The sequence below is a fragment of the Plecotus auritus genome (assembly GCF_963455305.1).
Source record: "Plecotus auritus genome assembly, chromosome: 2".
NCBI lineage: Eukaryota > Metazoa > Chordata > Mammalia > Chiroptera > Vespertilionidae > Plecotus > Plecotus auritus.
In genome coordinates this window covers 42,755,562-42,777,084 of record NC_137771.1, presented here as the reverse complement: position 1 = coordinate 42,777,084, position 21,523 = coordinate 42,755,562, and the positions used below count along the sequence as shown (strand labels likewise).

The following is a 21,523-nucleotide window of genomic DNA, read 5'->3' as shown; positions in this document are numbered from 1 at the left end:
TGGAAGGATGCATGACTGTATGGGTCACTAACTGACAAGAAGACCTCTAGGTCATTCTCCATCAGGGAAAGTGTTATTTTTAAGGGTAAAACAAGACAGTACAACACTCAGAGAACATGGACTTGCCTCAAGCATAGGAAAGACCTTGCTCTATCACTTGAACAGGAATGGGAAGGGTTATGAGAAGAGATGGGACAAGCTCAAAGGCTCAGGACATGGAAGAGAGTGTGAGAGGCCCCAAGGAGCGTAGAAGATGTGGATTATCTGTGGCCAAAGACCTCCCAATAAAAACTATGAAAGACAGCTCCTATAGCTGGTGATACCAACACACAGCAGCAGTTCAACAAAGCTCCAAATGAAAAACGAGTTTCACATTCTAAGAAATAAATGCATGAATCCTTGTAAACATGCCCAGTTCTATTGGGTGATTTCAGAACTTTGGGTATTAATAGCTTAAAAGGGATTTTATAATATGCACAACTACAAATGACATTGCTGGATTCTGGCTCCCAATACTGGTCATGATGAATGTTGCTGGTGAAAACCCTTTGGTGTGTTTCTACAAGGGGATTTCCTCTTCTCTCTTTCAGGAGAGAGTCGCACTAATGTGAACTTGGCCATCTCCTGCTTCTATACTCTTCCTTGTTCTATCTATCAGAAGAAGAATCGCTTAGCTGACCCATGAGACTTGAAAAAAAGGCCCGGCTGGTGTGGCTCAGTGGTTGAGCATTGACTTATGAGTCAGGAGGTCATGGTTTGATCCCCGGTCAGGGCACAAGCCTGGGTTGAGGACTCAATCCCCAGGAAGGGGCGTGCAGGAGGCAGCCGATTGATGATTCTTACCATTGATGTTTCTATCTCTGCCTTTCTCTCTGAAATCAATAAAAATATACATTTAAAAAAAATCCATCATCCATGGGGCCATGCTAACCAGGAAGTAGAGCCACACCCTTGAAATGGAGTCAGCACAGGCTGGGCACATGTTTCTCTTCTTAAACTACCTACACTCAGGCCAGTGGGCTCTCTGAGTTTCTTAATTAATCAGATCAAGTGCTGAAGTGAGCCCAACCAGGCCTCTTGTTTCTTTGTCCCAGCTCCTTGGTCAATGACTGCACTGAGTCAATGCCACTCAGGTCCCAAGGTCCAGCTAGGTTTGAAAGACAGGTAGGATCCCCCCTGCCCTTTACTTCAGTCTAACCCAGTGGTCGGCAAACCGCGGCTCACGAGCCACATGCGGCTCTTTGGCCCCTTGAGTGTGGCTCTTCCACAAAATACCACGTGCAGGCGTGCAGGTACAGTGCGATTGAAGGAGTACCCTAATCCTATCTAATAAAAGAGTAATATGCAAATTGATCATCACTCCAACACACAAAATGGCTGCCCCCATGTGGTCAAAAATGGCTGCCCCCATGTGGACACAAGATGGCCGCCAGAAGATGGCCAGCAGGGGAGGGACCAGGCCTGCAATGGAGGGCAGTTGTGGGTGATCAGGCCAGCAGGGGAGGGCAGTTGGGAGGGACCAGGCCTGCAAGGAAGGGCAGTTTGGGGCAATCAAGCCTGCAGGGGAGGGCAGTTAGGGGCAAACAGGCTGGCAGGGGAGCAGTTAGGCATCAATCAGGCTGGCAGGAGAGTGGTTAGGGGGTGATCAGGCTGGCAGGCAGAAGCAGTTAGGGGCAATCAGGAAGGCAGGCAGGCGAGCAGTTGGGAGCCAGCAGTCCTGGATTGTGAGAGGGATGTCCGACTGCCTGTTTAGGCCCAATCCTACTGGGATCGGGCCTAAACGAACAATCACACATCCCTCGAGGGGTCCCAGATTGGAGAGGGTGCAGGCTGGGCTGAGAGACACCCCCCCCCACACACACGAATTTCATGCACCGGGCCTCTAGTTAAGTTAATAACAATGTACCTACCTATATAGTTTAAGTTTAAAAAATTTGGCTCTCAAAAGAAATTTCAATCGTTGTACCGTTGATATTTGGCTCTGTTGACTAATGAGTTTGCCGACCACTGGTCTAACCAAAGCCAATGCTGCACTTTGCTTTAGGTGGCTCTGTGGATTGTTCTCACCTGCTTAGACTTCAGAGTGGAACAGTAGCAAGTACTGGCGCATCTGTGTTCTCATCATATGCATTACCTACAGGTTTAAGCCCACAGGACAGAAATCTGTTAAAATGCAGATTTAACTATGGAGTTAACTACAGGGTTTATTTTACTTTATGGAAAAGTGATATTCCCACTATTCCTAAAATAAGTTTTTCTTTTTGTTCTTTTTCCCCTATGGAAAGAGCCTGTAATAGCCCCGCCAGGACATGGTCTCCTTGTCTGCTACAGGAACGAGGCTTGCTGCAGCTACCATTCAGGTTGGAGGATGCCTTCCGCAGGAGTCCCTTCTTAGCACATTGCGGACCAGTAGTTTTATTGCTAGCTTTACCCAGTGGCCAGATAAGTTTCTATTGAACGAGTACAAAAAACGTTTTACATAAATGTTAAAGGCACGCTTTAAAATTAAATACCCATTGCATTTTGAAGTTATTTATTACATGTTCTTACAAGCTAATATCTTTTTAAAGTATGATACTATGTAAAACACTGTGTAATATGAAGTGAGAATTCTCGTGATCCATCCGAAACGTGTTAAGTGCCAAGTACGTTATTGAAGAGGACTGCAAACACTGAGTTTACAAGATGAAATGACTTTCTGTTACCCAGCAGCATCATCTCATCAGTAACTACTATGTGCCAGATGACTGTGCCCACAGTGTCTGATGCTTATAATACAGTCTCACAGAGGGAGAGAAAACCTGTGAAAAAGTGCAGCCTCCCTCCCCTCAAGGAACTGTCTTCCTCACATATTCTTTGTCTTCATTTCTGCCTCGCACTTAACAGTCACTAACTCCTTCTATTTGGACTGTACATTTCATCTTTGCCTGGCTTCCCTGATCCCAAATAATGAACGACCTACAAGCTAACACACTGTACCCCTTTCTATAACAAAGCTCTTCCTGTAATGCACTCTATAATTCAGCCATGTTGTACACACGAGTGTTCATAGAGAGGCCTGCCTACCCCAATAAAACACTAAAGCACTTTTCCCAGGAAGTAAGAAGGCAACGGGGCCACGCTGGAAGCCAGCCTGGATTATCGATTAGAACAGGTGGGATGTTGCTTATCTTCCTAAGGGTCCTCTCTCCCTGATAATCACTTCCTTCCTGTTTGCTTTTGATAGATGTTTAGGATTAGATAGGTAACCTGGGAATGAGTCACATGGAACTGAAGGTCAAAATTTATTGACACAGATCATTTTATTGGACTATGGATATATAATTCCCTACAGAACCCTGGGTTTATGTTGTCTTCATTAATTCTTAACATTAAATCAATTTGAATAGTTTCAATTGTAAAAAAAAAAAAATTCTACTATATTATTTTTACTCAAAAAAAAAAAAAAGTTTTCTCCTTACTTTTATAGTGTTCCCAAACCACACCATCCAAATACTTCCCTAAAGGAAGGCATTAGGCAGTAACATTCAGTTTTGAAAACTTGCATGCAGTTATGTAAAACAATGAAAAAGTTCTTCCCCTGTCCTTGAAATGCACCATATAAATATTGCATTTGATCCTTAACTTACAGTTCATAAATAATTTATTTCAAAAATATCCCTCCATAAGACCATCAGTTGCTGAGGTGTTCAGTTTTCGGGGAAAGCATTTATTTACTGCACGAGTCCAGGAAGGCTGGTAAAGACTTGGCTAAAAGCTCCACATGGAGCGAATTATGGTAATTGTATTAATGCTCAAATCCACGACACGCTGCTCAAATCTGCTAAAAGGTTTTGTACTCTATTGCCCACATCTTGACGGGCAATGAGTCCACTGGAAATGTTTAACACTTCATAGGGAGGTTTCTGAGATTCACTTTTCATAGTTCCAAGAATTGCTAAAGAATGTCTGCAGGTAGCTTCCAAAGGAGTTTCTGAAAGTCACACCTTAGAGTTAACATCCTTCCATTTTTGGTTCAGACTGAAACTCCAAGTTCAAGTCACCAGAAATGAAAATCAAAGGAAATATCACAATTAATTTTGATGAATGGGTAAGTTTTAATTCATGGGTGGCAATATTCTGGTTAATGATATGCCTTCTTAGGACATTCATTAAAAATCCATTAACTTAACAGGCAAAATCTAATAAAGTTACTCTGGAAATTCTCTGCTACATGAACATTATGGACTTTTAATGAATATTTCCTGTAGGTATTTCTCTATTAGCAGAGCTAATATACTAATCAAACTAAAAAGCTCCTATAGAGCAAAGGAAGCCATCAACAAAATTAAAAGGCAACCAACGGGTAAAATAAAATATTTGCATAGCATATATCCAATAAGGAGTTAATACTCAAAGTATATAAAGAACTCACACAAACTTAATAGCAAAAATTTAAAAAAATGATTAAAAATGGACAAAGGATCTGAATAGACATTTTTCAAAAGAAAACATACAGATGGCTAACAGGCACATGAAAAGATGCTCAACATCATTAATCATAAGGCAAGTGCAAATTAAAACCACAATGAGACATCATCTCATATCTGTTGCGATAGCTATTATCAAAAAGACAAGATATGACAAATGTTGGTGAGAATATGGAGAAAAGAGAACCCTTGTGCACTATTGGTGGGAATGTAAATTGGTACAACCGCTATGAAAAACAGTATGGATGTTCCACAAAAAATTAAAAATAGAACTACCATAAGGTCTACAGTTCCACTTCTGGGTATTTATCCAAAGAAAACTAAAACACTAATTCAAAAAGATGTTTAATGCTATGTTCACTGCAGCATTATTTGTAACTAGAGGCCCGATGAACAAAATTCATGCAAGAGTAGGCCTTCCTTCCCCCCGCTGCTGGCACTGGCTTCCCTCTGGCACCCGGGACCCGGGCTTCCCTCGCAGCCCCGGCTTCATCTGGAAAGTCGTCTGGAAGAATATCCGGTCTAATTAGCATATTACACTTTTATTATTATAGATAGCCAAGATATTGGAATAATTTAAGTGTCTATCGATGGATGAATGAATATAGTCGTGGTATATACACATATATATATAAAATATTACTCAACCATTAAAAAGAATAAAATCTTGCCACTTGCGACAGCATAGATGAACCTAGAGGGTATTATGCTGAGTGAAATTAAGTCACACAGAGAGACAAATACAATATGAGCTCACTTATAAGAAGAATCTAAAATATAAAACAAAACAACCCAAAGAGAAACTCATGGATACTGAGAACAGAGTGGTGGCTGTCAGAGGGAGTGTAGAGGGTGAAATGGGAGAAAGCTGGGGGGCGGACGGGGGTGGGGGGCAGATGAATAGGTCATGGGGATATTGTGTACAATATCTATACTATAATCAATGGCATTGTAGTGCATATTTGAAGGTTGCTGGAATAGTAAATATTTAAAATTCTCATCACAAGAAAAAAAGTAATTTGTAACTTTTTATGGTGACTAGACCTATTGTAGTAACCATCATTTCACAATGTATACATTACTTTGTACATCTCAAACTAATACAATGTTATATGTCAATTATACCTCAATAAAAATTTAATAATATGAAGATTCAAATAAACATGAATCTTGTGGAAGAGGAAGAAAAGCATCAAAAAGTTAAAGTATAGTTAAGTCCTTAGGTTGTTGACAGGGTCTTGGAAACTGCGACTTTAAGCAAAATGATGTATAACGAAACTAATTTTACCCTATGTTAATTAACATAAACAAGAGTTACATTCCTATCGCATATTTCTGGTCATATAAACATCACCAAACTTCTAAATAAAGATCCAATCCTATATAATAGAAGCCTAATATGCTAAGTGTCCGGTCATCCGTTCAACTAATCAATATGCTAATGATATGCTAAGGCTGCTCAACTGCTCGCTATGACATGCACTGACCACCAGGGGGCAGACGCTCCGACCGGTAGGTTAGCTTGCTGCTGGGGTCCGGTCAATTGGGACGGAGCGGGATGGGCAGGACACACCCTGGAGCCCTCCCACAACCCCTCCCCAGCTGGCCAACCTTCTGTGTCCCTCCCCGGCCTCAATTGTGCACCGGTGGGGTCCCTTGGCCTGGCCTGTGCCCTCTAGCAGCCTGGGACTCCTCAAGGGATGTCAGAGAGCTAGTTCCGACCCGATCCCGCAGGCCAGGCCAAGGGACCCCACTGGTGCACGAATTCATGCACTGGGCCTCTAGTATAATTCTAATATTAAACACTGAAATAAATGTGACTATATATACATTTAAGAAAGGTTAATAGAAACAAATATGATGATTATGTATGATTATTTTCAAACCCGATTATTCCAGTACAGGGTCACAGGTGGCCAGAGCCTATCCAGGCAGCTTAGGGCCCAAGGCAGGAGCCAGTGCTGAACAGGACGCTGTTCCATCACAGAGCCCCTCACAGTGCCCCTCACTCACTCGGACTGGGACCCAATGTGTAAACTCCATACAGTCAGTGCCCCCAGGGGGAATAGATTTTTTTTCTAATCAAAATTATAACTAAATGACATTATTCGAGGACCTACTATTAATCAGAAAATCAGAGTTGAAGTTGGGTCCAAGTCACCAAAGATACTGCTAAAAACAGTAAACATCATTTCAGCTTTAATGGCAAAAGGCACCAATATCCCAGTACCAGCCATCCCAGTTATTAATCTATCCACTTACTAATCAAACAGTAGTTTAATTACTAAAATGTGTCATGCCTTATGCCAGGACCGGGAATACAAAGGCAGATACATGAAAATCCAGATATCAAGAAGCTCACAGTCTAGTGTGGAATCAAGACATGTAAAGTAGTCATCAACGTGTACTGTAATAAGCTAGGTACAGCATATCATGGGAATATTTAAGGAAGAGCAACTAAATTGGGGGGTGGCATATAAATTTTAAAAATCATTTGAACAGTTAAGTCATTGACATTGACATATGTATTCCAATAAAATATTAGCTCCTCCTAGGTCCTCCCACTGGGACGTTTTCAATCCTAACATCACTTATTAGCTCTGCATGTGGTTAGAGGAAATTACTAGATTATGTCTCTTATTCTCATCTGTGAAAAAGGTAACGATATGTATTTTTGTCATTGGTTATGAGAATTACCTGCAACAAGGTATGCAAAAGCACACAGAAATGTGCTCGGAATACAGAAGGAAGGAAGAGTACTATTTATTTGCTACCTGCTATAGGCACATAATGTTATTTGGGAGTCAGTATGCAAAATGGTTAGAGCAAGATTTGAAATCACCCAAACATAGGTTTGAATTCTGTGCCTACCACTTGCAAACTGTGTGACCATTCATTAGGCATATTTCCACTTTCTAAAACATAGTTTTCAGCTGTTGGACAGGGTAAATAAAAATAACTCCATCACACAGTTTTGAAAATTTAAAAACACAATGGCTGTAATTCAACAGTATCATGTCTGAGAAGTGGTAGCTATCATTAGTTATGTCTTTCCTAGGCATGACTATAGAAACAAGATATAGAAACAATATGAAAGTTGTCCAAGTTCACACAGTGCCAGAACTACCACTACAGCTCCAGTTCAGTGTTGCAGGCCCACTTTGCACTCCTTATTACGGAACAAGAGCTTCTCCCCTGACACTTAATCCTGATGGCTCTTCTTCAAAGTAGGAAGCTCATGGGGGAGCCACCTCCAAAGCACCAGACTGGGGACTGAGAACTTGGTGGCCATGCCTTAGCTCTAATGACCAGTGCACTGTGACCCTGGGCTGAACTGTGTTCCCCAAAATTCTTATGCTCATGCCCTCGTTCGCAACGTGATTGTATTTGCTCTTGTTCCAATCTAGCTCAGGTTGGCTTTGGGTGCTAAATGTTGAACTGCTGCCTAACCCCACTGGAGGCCAACCATATCGCTGCATGAGTTCCCTCAGCCTCGTATATTCCAAGGGGAGCAGTCTGCTTTAGTAGAAAACTGGAGTCAGAGACCCAGTTCTAATACTGAGTCTACAACTTACACGTGCACAAGGAACTGAATTTCAGTTTTCCCATCTGTAAAATAGGAATAGCTATGCAAATAGGTTGGTGAGGGGCAAACAAGATAATATATAAAACAAATGATCTGTTAAAGGACTTGGAGAGTAGGTGATGATGAATGACGGTGGCTTTGCTTCTTCCTCGCTTCCCCTGGTCCCGAGCTCCTCCCCACTTCTCTACCAGCTCAGATCCCGAGATGGTTTCAACTGAACCCCCCCCAGAATTTCAAAAAGGGCTCTTTCTGCACATTACATGGCTTTGTTCTTTCCCCTGGACTACTTATTAGTAGTTGAACAGACCACAGAAACCAAGCTATGTTTTCTCTAACTCAGCAATATTCATATCTCTATCATATTCCTGAACTTTAACAGCACTGGCATGAGGACTCCACCACAGAAAGGTTGAACTAAAATAGCCTGCTATGTGATTCAGTTGTCAAGGGTGGCACAACATTTAGCTAGTCACATGAATGGACCCATGGCTGCCCAGCCAATGACTACATTTCTCAGCTACCCTTGCAGCCTAGTGGAGCCTTAAGAACAAGTGCTGATCAATGGGATGTGATCAGAAGTTGCATGGCCTATTTCCACGTTATGCTCCCCCCAAAAGCACATCCACCCTCACAGTCTTGGAATTGATGAGAACTGGATCAGCCATCCTGGACCCCAAGTTGGAGGCTGCATTGTGAGAACAGCAGAGCTGCCCTGATAGCCACTTATCTCTATTCTATCACGTGAAACAGAAATAACCTTCTATCTTGTGTAAGCCACTGTACTTAAAAATTTTATTTTTACAACATCCTAGCCAAAATACTAAACACTACAGATGTAATTCTATTTAATCAGGTATAATTGTTTACCTGAAAACAGCTTACTGGAATTCTAAGTGATAACTACAGGAAATAAACATCTTTCTGTGAAATGAACATGCAAACCTTAAACTTGAAAATGTCAGCTATTGTTATATAAACATAGTATCGGAATTCTTTTCACCAGGTAAACTCTGATTAGTCACCTTCATGATCGAGTTAGTGCCACAAAAAACTGGAAGTCTGAAACCCTATAGCCTTAGTCAAAAACCGCTGGCTCATGTTCCAGTTTCTGTTTTGTTCCTGATTCTTCTCATTTTCATCTCTTCAATTATTTGTTTCTGTTCATGACCTTGCTTGATACCTTGAACCTAACTCACAAAACACTGTACTTGCAATGACTGGAAATGATGCATATTCCTCCCTCTGTACCCCCCTTTTTGATTATGCTATTCCTAGCTTCTCTGTGCAGATATCTTCATCAGTCAATGTCTAAGATTTTATATTTCAGTGCAGTTTCATATCCGGTATCTCCACTCAGTTCCTGTAAGCCCCACCATAAGGGCCTACCACCTTAACTTACTCATTACTCTTGTAAAACAGGGCTAGGTCCCTGCATTTTAATTCATACAAAAACCACCAATATCCTCATACATACATAGACATAATCACTCTCCAGGTTTTTGTTTTTTGGGTTTTTTTTGTGTGTGTTTTGTTTTGTTTTGTTTGTTTTTTTACCTATTTTGCTGTAATTATCGGAAATAAAGTCTTCCAGACCAATCATCTTCCAGAAACTGTCATCCCAGCCTTTCTCTGCAGAGTATGTCCACTTGCACACCAGGGAGCAGAGAGATCTAAGAAAATGGGAGAGAGGTAGAAACAATAATATGAACTAGGCTTCCTTTATGTTTTTCCAACTACCTGCCCAGATAGCTGCAGTAGTGTTAAAGAAGTAGAATAAACCTAACTAGGTAATTATATATGCCTGTTTAGATCAAAAGTCCCCAATGACACTCATTAATGTCTGAGTACCTTCTTTCACTTTCATTAGAGTCTCAGCCCTTTATTTAGATCTTGATCAAACAGTGTATGTTTATTTATATTTACATGACATTTGTGAGATAATTAGAAATTACAATGCTGACAGCTATTTTATGATATTGAGTACTATATTAAATTTTAGGTATGATATTCATAATTGTGGTTACATTTCAAAAAAGTCTTCTTATAGAGATACAGAGTGAACTATCCTATCTATAATAATAAAAGTGTAATATGCAAATCTAATGAATGGCCAAACAGCAGAATGACCTTCCGGACGACCACGCTATGATATGCACTGGTGCCAGGCCTGCCATCGCCCCAAATCACCCTGCAGGGGGAGGCCCAGGTCACGGGCCGATCGATCAGGAGGGGGGTCCTCCACGGAACCGGGGAACTGGGGGTATGTGGTGGTGGACACAGGCAGCGCCAGGCCAAGGTGGGTGCAGGCGGGGGGCAGGGCTGGGGCTGCGAGGCTGGGGCTGTGAAGCTGGGGCTGTGAAGCCAGCAGCTGGGGGAAGGAAGGCCTACCCTTGCACGAATTTCATGCATCAGGCCTCTAGTCCTCTATAATAAAAGGCTAATATGCAAATAGACTGAACGGCGGAATGATCTGTCACTATGACGCACATTGACCACCAGGGGGCAGATGCTCAACACAGGAGCTGCCCCCTGGTGGTCAGTGCACTCCCACAGGGGGAACACCTCTCAGCCAGAAGCCGAGCTCTATCTGGCCAGCGCAGTGGTGGTGGCGAGAGCCACTCCTGCCTCCGCTGCAGTGCTAAGGACCGTGGGGAGCAGGCCTAAGACAGCAGGCGGATGTCCCCCCGAGGGGTCCTAGACTGTGAGAGGGCACAGGCCGGGCTGAGGGAACCCGCCCTTGCCCGCCCAGTGCATGAATGTCATGCACCAGGCCTCTAGTTTATGTATAAAATTATATAATATCGGGAATTTGCTTCAAAATCATAAGAGAAGGGGAAGTGAATGGCGTTGTGGATGGGGCAGAATTGGCCATGAGTTGGTGGTTGTGTGGCTAAGTGACGGGTAAGTGGTATGTGTTATACTACCCTGTTTTGTACATGTTCAAAATTCTCTATAATAAAAAAGTTTTTTTTAAGTGCCTGGTACAGTTACAGTGTATTATAGAAGTGTGTACATGAAACTTATATAATTGTGTTAACCAGTGTCACCCCAATAAATCCAATAAAAAGGGAAAAAATGCCTGGTGTACATACAGTCACTCCAGTATAAAGCAATATTTAATAGGAGGAAGATGTGAATGCTACGTGTTTTCCTCTCCAGCTTCATTTCTCATCCATTTACCTTTAGTATTCTACACTCCAGCAATAAAATATCATTTACAGTTCTCTAAAAAAATAAAATCATGTCCTTGCATATTTCTGTGCCTTTACCCTACTCCTAATTGGAAAATTCTTCCCAGCTTCTTCACCCTGATAACACAAATACTTCCTTTAATCTGGGCTGAGTCCCCAGTTCTGAGTGGTACATCTCCTCTGAACTCCCAGAACATGTGACGATCCTCTATCACAGCCCTTATCATGCTGTGTAATTAACTACTTCTTTATTTATCTTCCCTATAGTCCTATTGACTTCCAATCTGTTTCCCACATGTGTTCAAACTTCATAAAATAAAATCGGATGCTATCAACCACTAATCAAAATCCTTTTGATTATTCCTTATTACCTTTAGGAGAAAGTCCAATCCTCTGCAGGGCTTAAAAGACCCTTTGTAGTATGAGCATGATGACCTCCAGTTTCCGCTTGCCATTCCTACCCATGCTTGCTCCATTCTGCACTACTGAATTATTTAAAGTTCCCCAGAGTGGGCCTTGATTTCTGACTTCCCTGTGCACTGAGTCCTTTGCTCCATTCTGCCCACAGTTTTCTTCCCTATTATGCATCTAACTCCTACTTAGAATCTATGACTCAGCTCACATTGTCCCTTTTCCCGAGGCCTCTGTGGAAGGCAAGCTGAGTCCAAAGCCTCTTCGCCAAGTTCTTGTCATATCCTCATCTTAACACTTATCATAGTAACTGCCTTTGCCCACTCACTTCTCCATCTCTCCCACTAAACCAGCAATTCCTTCAGAGCAAAATCAGCCCTAATCATCTCTGTGGCATCAGTACCTAGTCCACATTCAGCCATATGTCAAGCCACAATGAATACTGATTGAATGGAAGCACTAAAGAATGATTTGTTCACCTTGTCACAGCCTAATGGTAAACCATGGTTGCTCATGTAGTTTTTGGGTTTTTTTGTTAATCCTCACCTAAGGATATTTTCTACTGATTTTTTAGAGAGAGTGGAAGGGAGGGGGAGAGACAGAAACATCAATGTGAAAGAGACATATTGATTGGTTGCCTCCCACGCGTTTGCCCCCCAACCAGGGCCGGGGATCAAGCCTGTAACCAAGATATGTGTCCTTGACTGGAATCAAACCCAGGACCCTAAGTCCACGGCTGATACTAACCACTAAGCACAACCGGCTAGAGCTGCCATAGTTTTAAAGAGAAACCTATTTCATACACCCAACTAGGTGCATCTCATTAAGCCATTCACATGGATTCACTCATTCACTCACTAAACATTTAATTTTCAGTTAGTATGACCTGGCACTGTGCTGGACTGTGGGGAACCAGTGGTATGCAGAAGACCTGGTCCTCTGCACTCATGTAAGCTGACAGTTTCATTAAGGAGACAGAAATTGATCAAACAAGCATACCTAAAATCACATACTAACAAATAGCCAAAATGTCCTGAAGGAAGTGGAAAGAAAAATAAGAACCTTTAACAGGAGTACCTGATAGGAACTGGTGGGAGAAGGAGGGGAAAAAAGTTTCAAGGAGGGCTCCATAGAGGAGGTGACGTTTTGTGAGGTCTAAATTTTGAAAGCCAACAAATTTATTATTAATAAATTTCAGATGGCAGAACACAATGAGCTAAGCTAAATAGCCTGGATATATTGGTGTGACAGTGCCAGTAGAAACATAATAGGTATGTGCTAAATCCTTCACCTGATTTAAGCAAGATACTTTTTTTTGGAGGTAGAGAGAAGGGAGCCACCTGTGCAGCATATTCTGGAGAGTACACAGCAGGCTAACTCCTCTAGGTCCAATGCCAGAAATTCCAGCTCCTTGGATGCTCCGACAGCTCACTGGAAAGAGCAATGTATGGAGGAAAGGGTGATGTGGAAGGATTGTTCCTAACGATCAAACCACATAGGACAACTCTTCTCTCCCCAAATGCCCCCTTCATGTACAGATTTCTGTGCCTCTACTTTGACTGCTCCTCACTGCTCCTTGTCAACTTGCAAACTCCAAATCATTCTTATGACCTAAGTCCAATGTCATCTCCTCTGCAAAATGTCCCTGCTACCTCCAAGCTAAACTCATAGCTCTCTCCTTTGAGGTTCCAATATTAGAACTTTGAAATATTGCATTATCATTATTATCAGCTGCAGTAGGTTGAGGTTTTGGCCCCAGTCTATGGCTCTCCACATATCCACATCCTTTGCTATGTAATTTGTAGTGCTGTATCCTCTCCTCTTCTCATCTCCCCTGTCACTGTGAGCAGGACCTCCTTTCCTACTTATAGACTTTGTATTCTGTCCATGCTGGTTTTGAGTCTAGGCCTCAAGAGGCATGATGTCTTTTCTGCTTGCTCTCTTGCACTTTTGGCATCAGCATGAGAAGATACTGCTTGGGATGGCCCATTAGCCCCAGAAGAAGGATATTAGTGGAGAAGAGCAATGACTGCCAAGCCTAGCCTGGATCAGAAAACCCAGGCAACCAAAACCCAAGTTAGAAAGTCCATCTTGGAGCAGAAGAACCACCCAGCAGAGCACAGCCTAAAGGAGCTACCCATGATTATTGTCTTAAATCACTGAGCATTGGTTGTGGTTTGTAACAGATCAATAGTGAAACAACTCAACACTTTAAGGCATTACTAAGTCATTCCAAGTAGGTTTTCCTCCTCCCCCCCAATAAGGGCAAGGAGAAAGATGCCTCAGTCCTCATAGAAAGTCAGATTACGTGGCCAGAAAGTATGTCTGGAGTGAAGGTGACTGAACCCAGGAGGCAAGAAATTTTTCAGCTGCAGATGTCTCTGGGAACTCCATTTTCTATCAGGATTAATGGCACACTATTAGAGTCCTTTTCATTGGGGTTTCTTTAAATCAACTATTGGATAATATGAATATGTAAAAGCAATGGAATTAGGAAAATTTAGAGAGTGCATCTGAGGCACAGGTTCCCCAGAAAAATCTTTACGAGAGAGAAAGTATAGGACATTACAATGTTAGTGAATAAAGCCAAGGTCTCTGTAGCAGAACAAAGGGTTTTCCCCACCCCAGCGACCCCCACCCTGAGCTGAGAGGAGTGCTGCTTCCACCAGGGCTAAGGGCACTCGCTGTGGGTTCACTGCTATCCAGAATGCCCGGGGAGCAACTGCTGTGCCTTGCACTGCTTTCCGATTTATCAATGCCAAAGAGACTGTACCAACCTATGTGAGCATCAAAATAACATAGATCAATGAGTAGGCAAAGTGAAAACAATACCTAACTTAGGAGGATAAATTCACCTTGGAGAAGATCACTAGAGCATCTATAAGGCAGGTCTCATGGATGCAGAAGTGATGAAAAAATTGGGAGAGAACATAAATAATGAAATCAATGAGAAATCAGAAGAAGAATGCAAGAAAGAAAGATTTTCTGAACTAACAACACTGATTTTAAATGTTAAACTTTAAATTTCTGCAGAAAAACTAAGAAAACCACTCGCACTGTTGAAAATCAAATTAATGATCTGGAAGAGCAAGGGAATGACATATGTTACTATCCGCAGCAAAGACACAAAGAGAGAGATAATGAGGGAAGAAATTAGAGGCTCAGAGAGCAGATCCAGCAGCCTAACATGAGAATAACAGGAATTCCAGAAGAGATTTTTATTTAGGAAAAAAAAGAAGAAGAAAGAAACAGATGAAGGAGTTGTTATAATTAAGTAAATACATTACTAGATTTTTTTAAAAATACTGAACTGAAGCAAGATTTAAGCCTGTAGATTAAAAGGCTCATTAAATCCAGGAAGTGAATACAGGAAATACTTGAATTTCATGCATAAACAGAAAATTATACAAGTTTCCAGACAGAAAGAATAAGTTACTTAGAAAGGCAAAAGATTTAGACTAGCTAAGGAATTCTCATCTACAACTCTGGAATGCAGAAGACAGTGGAACAATGTACAGACTTTTAAGAAAAATGATCCCAGAATCCTATACCCAGACAAAATATTATTCAGCTGTCAAGGAAAAAAGAAAACATTTTTAACATGCAAGGACTGAAAAAGTGAACTTCCCATATATGTTCTCTGAGGATAGTACTTAAGAAAGAACATAACCAAACTATAATTGATTCAGAGCTACTATTTCAACGTGTTTAATGTTGGTTGTAAGGACAGAGAAGGCAATCACTAGTAAAAACAAAAAAGCTTATAGAACTCTTAAAATAGCAATGCACAAAAAGGGAATAAAGAAAAAATTAACATCATTGAAACCAAGCTAAGGCAACTAAAATAAAAAGGAAATGGAAAATGGGAATGTACTATAAAAACAAACAAACAAAAAGGATAGAAGAAATAAAAACAATTATTTCAGTTATTATAACAAGTGTGAATGAGCTGAATTCCACAATTAGTTAAAATAATAATTACAATGAGGTTAAAATTAAGCTACAGCCTGTTTACAATACAGGTATTTTTAAAATGTGATAAAGTGGTGTGTGTGTTTTTTAAAAAAGGTTGAAAAAGAAAATAACAAACACATTTCTTTAAAATAACAATATAAATATCAGACAAAGTAGACTACAAAATAAAAAAAATATTAGCATGACAAAGAGGAACATTCCATAATGACAAAATGCTTAAATCCAAGAACAATATCACCATTCATTCAATTTTATAGAGGGAACAACAAGTGTTAATATATAAAAGAGCTCGAAAACAAATAGCACTTAAAAGGAGATACATATTTAAATATTTTACTGTACTTTCAAAATTTTAACAGGCAAACCAATAGGATAATAAGAAATATCACTGCTGTGGTATTAAATGACTCAAATACAGTCAACAAAGTCAATTCTATATACTCATATAAGTGGAGGGAGAAAGGGAATGTTTTACAATCCATGCAGAGATTAGATTGGTAAAGTGGTATTTTACAGAAAAATTTAGTTTTGAAAGCTTTTATTGAAACAGAAAAATGTCTGAAAATGAATACCCTAAGCAGCCAATTTATTAATGAGAAACATTAATAAATTAATCTGAAAGAGATCTAAAAAAGTAGTAAAGATAAAACCAGATAAGACATAAAATAGCAAGATAAAATTTAGAAAGTCAAGAGAGCCAAAGATGGCTATAAAAACATGTTCTATGAAACAGAAACTTCTGGCATAATTGAGGGGAGAAAAAAAGAGTAAAGGCAAAAAAAAAAAAAAAAAAAAAAAAACCCAAACCACCCAAACATCTTGAATGAAAATGGCAGATACAGCTACAGATAAAGCAGACATTAATAGAAAAGAAATAAAGATTACACAAACAACATTATGCCAGTGAATTTGAAAATTCAGATGAAATGAACAATTAACTAGAAAAACAGACCTTATCAAAACTGATTCAAGAAAACATAGGAAACCTTAATAGATTTATTATCATTAATAAAATTAAGTCAGTAGTAAAAATCATCCCTCAAATAAAACTTCAAACCCAGATGGTTATACTAGAACGGTCTAACAAATACTCAAGGAGCATAGTACTCCAACGTATTTCAAGAGTCTTAAAGAAGAAGGAATGCTTTCAAGTTATTTATAAAGCTAATCTAACTATGTTCAAAAAAACAACAATCAAAGACAGTATGAGAAACAAGTATCAGAGGGCTACTCTCACATTATGAATATGGGCACCAAAAATTCTAAATAAGATATGACCAAACTTAATATAAAAATGTGGAAAAAATATATCATGAACTACATTCAAGAATGTTTTAATAATAGAAGATCTATGAGTGCATTTCACCACAGTATTTTATTAAAGGAGAGAAAAATGATCAATTCATATTGAAGAATAAAAAGTATTTGATAAAGCTAAATGCTATATCAAGATAGAAACTTGTGTTGAAGTAGAAATTAATAGAAGTTTCTGCTTCTAAACATGATAGAGTAACAGATAATGAATTGTATACCCTTGCCTTATACAACTAGAAAACTAGAAAAAAAAAATGAAACCACTGTTTTCAGACCTTGAACAACAGGCAGTGCAGGACGGATGCCTGAGAGGAGGAAGCAAATGAGGTGAGCCCCAGGATCATGCTGGCTTTCTGCCTGGAAGCCCATGCCAGACCACGGAGCAGAAAGAGGGATGCCAAGGAAAACACAGCAGCTTCACCAAGCTGAGGAGACTGAGATCAGAATTCGGAGAATTTGAGATGGCTGGGAGCTGTGGTGGCACAGACTTCCAAAGAGGGGGTAGCTATGCAGAACCAGAGCCCCGAAAATCTGCCCAAGGGCCCCACTCCATCTCTGTTGACTCCCATAGGCAGATGTGTACACAGACATTCCATGTCGGGTGCAGAGGGACCGGAGAGCTGTGAGCTGAACAGTTCTCAGAATTCGCACAGAGCTGAGGATCATCGGGGTTACTAAAGTTAGAGTGGAATGTCCTCATGAATCACTCCGGACATTCCGCAGACATATACCTTAAAAGTGTGATTGAAATGTCCTGGTGTAAAGGCTGTTCTGATCCCGCTCTAACGAAATTCTTTTAAAAAGACTCTACAGGATAAAACTCAGCCAAAAGTACATTAACACCTACCAGAAAAAAAAAATAGCTCCTTAGAGAAAGACCCCAAAATCCAGACACCCAACAATATAAAATTGACAGAGGAGTAAACATCCAATCATAAATATTTGAAAAAAACAGCAGCCAAATTTTTTCTCAGTTTAATAAAAGCTATCAACCCACAAAGCCAAACTCAAGGAAACCAAAGCAGGATAAATACGGAAAGAAAAAAGAAAACACAGTGAAAAAAGAAAATCTTAAAAGTAGAGTGTGCATCAGTGGGAAAGCCAGGGGGTACTAAAGGTTCTACCTCCTCACATAAAAGAATGGCATTATTTTATTGTGTTTCATTCCTTGATGCTCCATCTGGCCTTCTGGGAATTTCAGTAAAGCAGGCCTGGCCATGACCTCCCACAGCAGGGACCACATCTGCCTTACTCATCATGTCATTCCCCAGCATCAAGCTCAGTACATGTTTGTTGTGTTAATGAATGAGAACCCCAGAATGCCAGTTACAGAAGAAAGCTTTCAGGGTCCTAATCACTTTTTAATTGTTTACATATCTTTAGTTATTGTTCTCTGTGGAGGCCCTGGAGACAAAAGTCAGATTCCCGGAGAGTCTAAGGGCAGCAGAACACTGAGCTCCTTGCACAGACTCTCCACCTCAACAGCACAAAGACAACTTTTTGAAAATGAATTTGCCTACCTCCATACCTCCCATCCCCTACTTCCCCAGATACAAAAGAATGCCATATCTCTAACCCATCTGTTTTCCTTTTTTTGAAAAACACAAAGAGAGACTTCCAGGTAAAGATGTCCAATTGACCACACATGTTGACTTCTATTCCCTTTACAGATTCCCCAAAAGTGGCAGTACAAGAATATTTCAGAAAGGCAAAACCCACAGGGACAAAGAAAACAGGACAGAAGATGACAGCAACAGAAAGCTAAAGCCAAAAAACACAGATGGATGAGTAGTCACCCTCTTAGAAGACTTGGAAAGATAAAACCTAAGTAACTGTGGGGAAAATCCAGAAACACAATTAATTACCCTGCAGAGACCCAGCCCAGTTCAGGAAGTGATGGCACCAGGTATGTCTGAAAGTGGGAGTAAAAGTGGGGCTAAAAACAGCAGGCTGGCTGAAAGCCCATGGGGTGTAATTAAACCTCCACGTGCCTCTCCCAGACCCTGAAAGAAGCTGAGGTTCATCCTCAGATAGAGTGAAGGACAAGGCCCAGCTATGGGCAGGGGCATCTTGACATGAACAGAGAGAGAATTTGAGGAAGGACCTGCCTTTTCCCAAGTCTCTACAGGATAAGTCAGCCTTAAAGATCTTTATCCCAACTTAACTCCCAGGGCTCTTGGCTGCCAGGTTTATACTGTGAGGACTTGTTTTTTTGGGGGGATTGTGACCTGACAAAAGAAATGACCTACTGCTAGTTGGGAGCTCAGAAGAACAGAAAGAACAGGATAGCCAGATCAGCCAAGTCTGAGGAGGATTAAAATGGCAGGACAGCCTGGCCAGCATGGCTCAGTGGTATGAACCAGGTGGTCATAGTTCAATTCCAGGTCAGGGCACATGCCCAGGTTACAGGCTCGATCCCCAGTAGGGAGTGTGCAGGAGGCAGTCTATCAATGATTCCCTCTCATCATTGATGTTTCTGTCTTTCTCTACCTCTTCTCTCCTCTCTGAAATCAATTTATATATATATGTATTTTTTTAATGGCAAGATATAAGTAAAGCTCATTTGTTATCATCAATAGTGGCAACTGCTATCATTATCTTAAAAACCACATTAATTCAGAAAATATTTACTGTGAGCTCACTATCACAGAGTATTTCCAGGCAAGTCGGAGCTTCCAAACTCTGGGAGAAACACAGGGAGAGGGTCACTAAGATCCCAGCCACACTCCTGAGACCATGAACGGCCTTAGCAGAAATAAGAACTTCTGACTTGCCTGCTTTTATTCAGAGCAAGGTGCACATCAAAAGCATAGGCCTGCTGAGTTCCAGAGGCCTGATCATTATCACATATTCCTCCAACAAGATTTTCTAAACAATAACTCAGTCAGGGCTGCTGCATTCTTTCTGTGCAGCTCACTGCCTTGACACTGCCCGGCCCCCACTTTCAAGGAAAACCTTTTGTTCTTCCGCTTGGAGAAGGCAGAACTGGAGAGTCTCAATCGAGCAAGCTAGTGAATAACAGAATAATTAGAGCTGAGAGTAGGGATAAATTACCAAGATATTTCTGGCTGCAGCCTTCAGTGCATCCCAGGCCTAGGATGGCTCTGTTTTTCCAAGTTATGAAACAGACTGAATTACCAGCACTGAAGACACAGCTTCTGGGGAGATAGGACTTGGACTGAGTGGCTAATTGTATCAACAAAGAGACCAAGAAGGTCTTATTTCTGAAGAACTACCCCTGCACCAATCAGAGTTGCTTCTGTAAAAAGGCTGTCAGATTTCAGGCTTGTTACTATTGACTCTGTACTTCATCAAGACTTGCTGACAGGTCCGTGACAGAGCGGAATAATGTATGCAATGATGCAACGCAGGGCAATATTAAACTGCCTTTTCAGTTAGACTTGCCGATAACATGGTTCAAATGCGGCCGTGACAATATGGGGAGCATGAAAGAACTGAATAAATAATCAAGTTCACGAAATTTTCCCAGGCCCCCAAGAGAAAGAGATCTAAGAATTAGAAAACAAAAGATCCTAAAGTCGCTGCCAATACATCCAAGATCTTGGTAAAACCCCTCTACTCATGAATTAGGATTTATGTCCTGAAAAATAAAGATGATAATTCCAGGCAATCTGAGACAAGGAGGGTGGGGGGTGAGAGGGGCAGAGAACAAAGGAAAAGGGGATGAAACCAAGGCTAGCTTATTGAGCCCCTGTAATACAACAGGCAGTATGCTTAGTACTTTTATGTAGGTTACTGTGACCGTTCCCACAACTGGTAAGGATACTCTCAGGATCCCCACTGGGTAGAGAAGAACACTGAGTCTCAAAAAGGCTGGGTAACTCACTGGAAGTCATACCATTAGGAAGGAATAATGCAGAAGTTCTAACCCTTATCTGGTCAATTAAAAATCTACACTTGTTAACTATGTGCTTATTGAAGCCCATTCATAAAAAGACTAGAGGCCCAGTGCATGAAATTTGTGCACAGCATGGGACCGGGGGGTCCTTCAGCCTGGCCTGCACCCTCTCCAATCTGGGATCCCTCTCTCAATCTGGAACCACTGGCTCCTAACCACTCACCTGCCTGCCTGCCTGATGACCCTAACTGCTCCCCTGCTGGCCCTAACTGTTTTCCCCTGCCAGCCTAATCCCCCTAACTTCTCTCCCTTCCTGGCCTAATCCCCCTAACTTCTCTCTCCTCCTGGCCTTATCCCCCTAACTGCTCTCACCTCCTGGCCTGATCACCCTAACTGCCTATCTGCTCTCCCTTCCTCTCCATGCCCTTCGGACTCCCAGCACAGGTGTGCTGAGAGCTCTCCACCACAGCCCCGCCCCCGTCCTGATTGGTCATTAGGTGACAGCATCCTGGCCAATTTGCATATCCCTCTATTATTAGTATAGATAATAACAAACCACTGTGAAGGCCAATTAGTGCATGTGACAGAGTATAATACATTTGAGATATTTGGTTTCTCTGTGTTTATCTTTTCTGCTATCTTAATATTTATTAATTTTCTCAATAAAGGAAAAATGAGAAAGAAACAAAAAAGCAGATGAAGAGCTCAAAAACACAGA

The 21,523-nt window shown here is 41.1% G+C and overlaps 1 protein-coding gene across 17 annotated transcripts in view; it reads right to left on the bottom strand.

The window, feature by feature from the left end:
* The window catches only part of FGGY (FGGY carbohydrate kinase domain containing), a 420,488-nt gene that overhangs the window by 245,290 nt on the left and 153,675 nt on the right, over positions 1 to 21,523 (bottom strand). For all 17 annotated transcript variants that reach the window (XM_080655847.1, XM_080655856.1, XM_080655850.1 and 14 more), the window contains one exon: positions 9,610 to 9,725. In XM_080655847.1, coding sequence (XP_080511973.1) covers positions 9,610 to 9,725 — 116 coding nt within the window. The remainder of the gene's footprint in view (positions 1 to 9,609; positions 9,726 to 21,523) is intronic.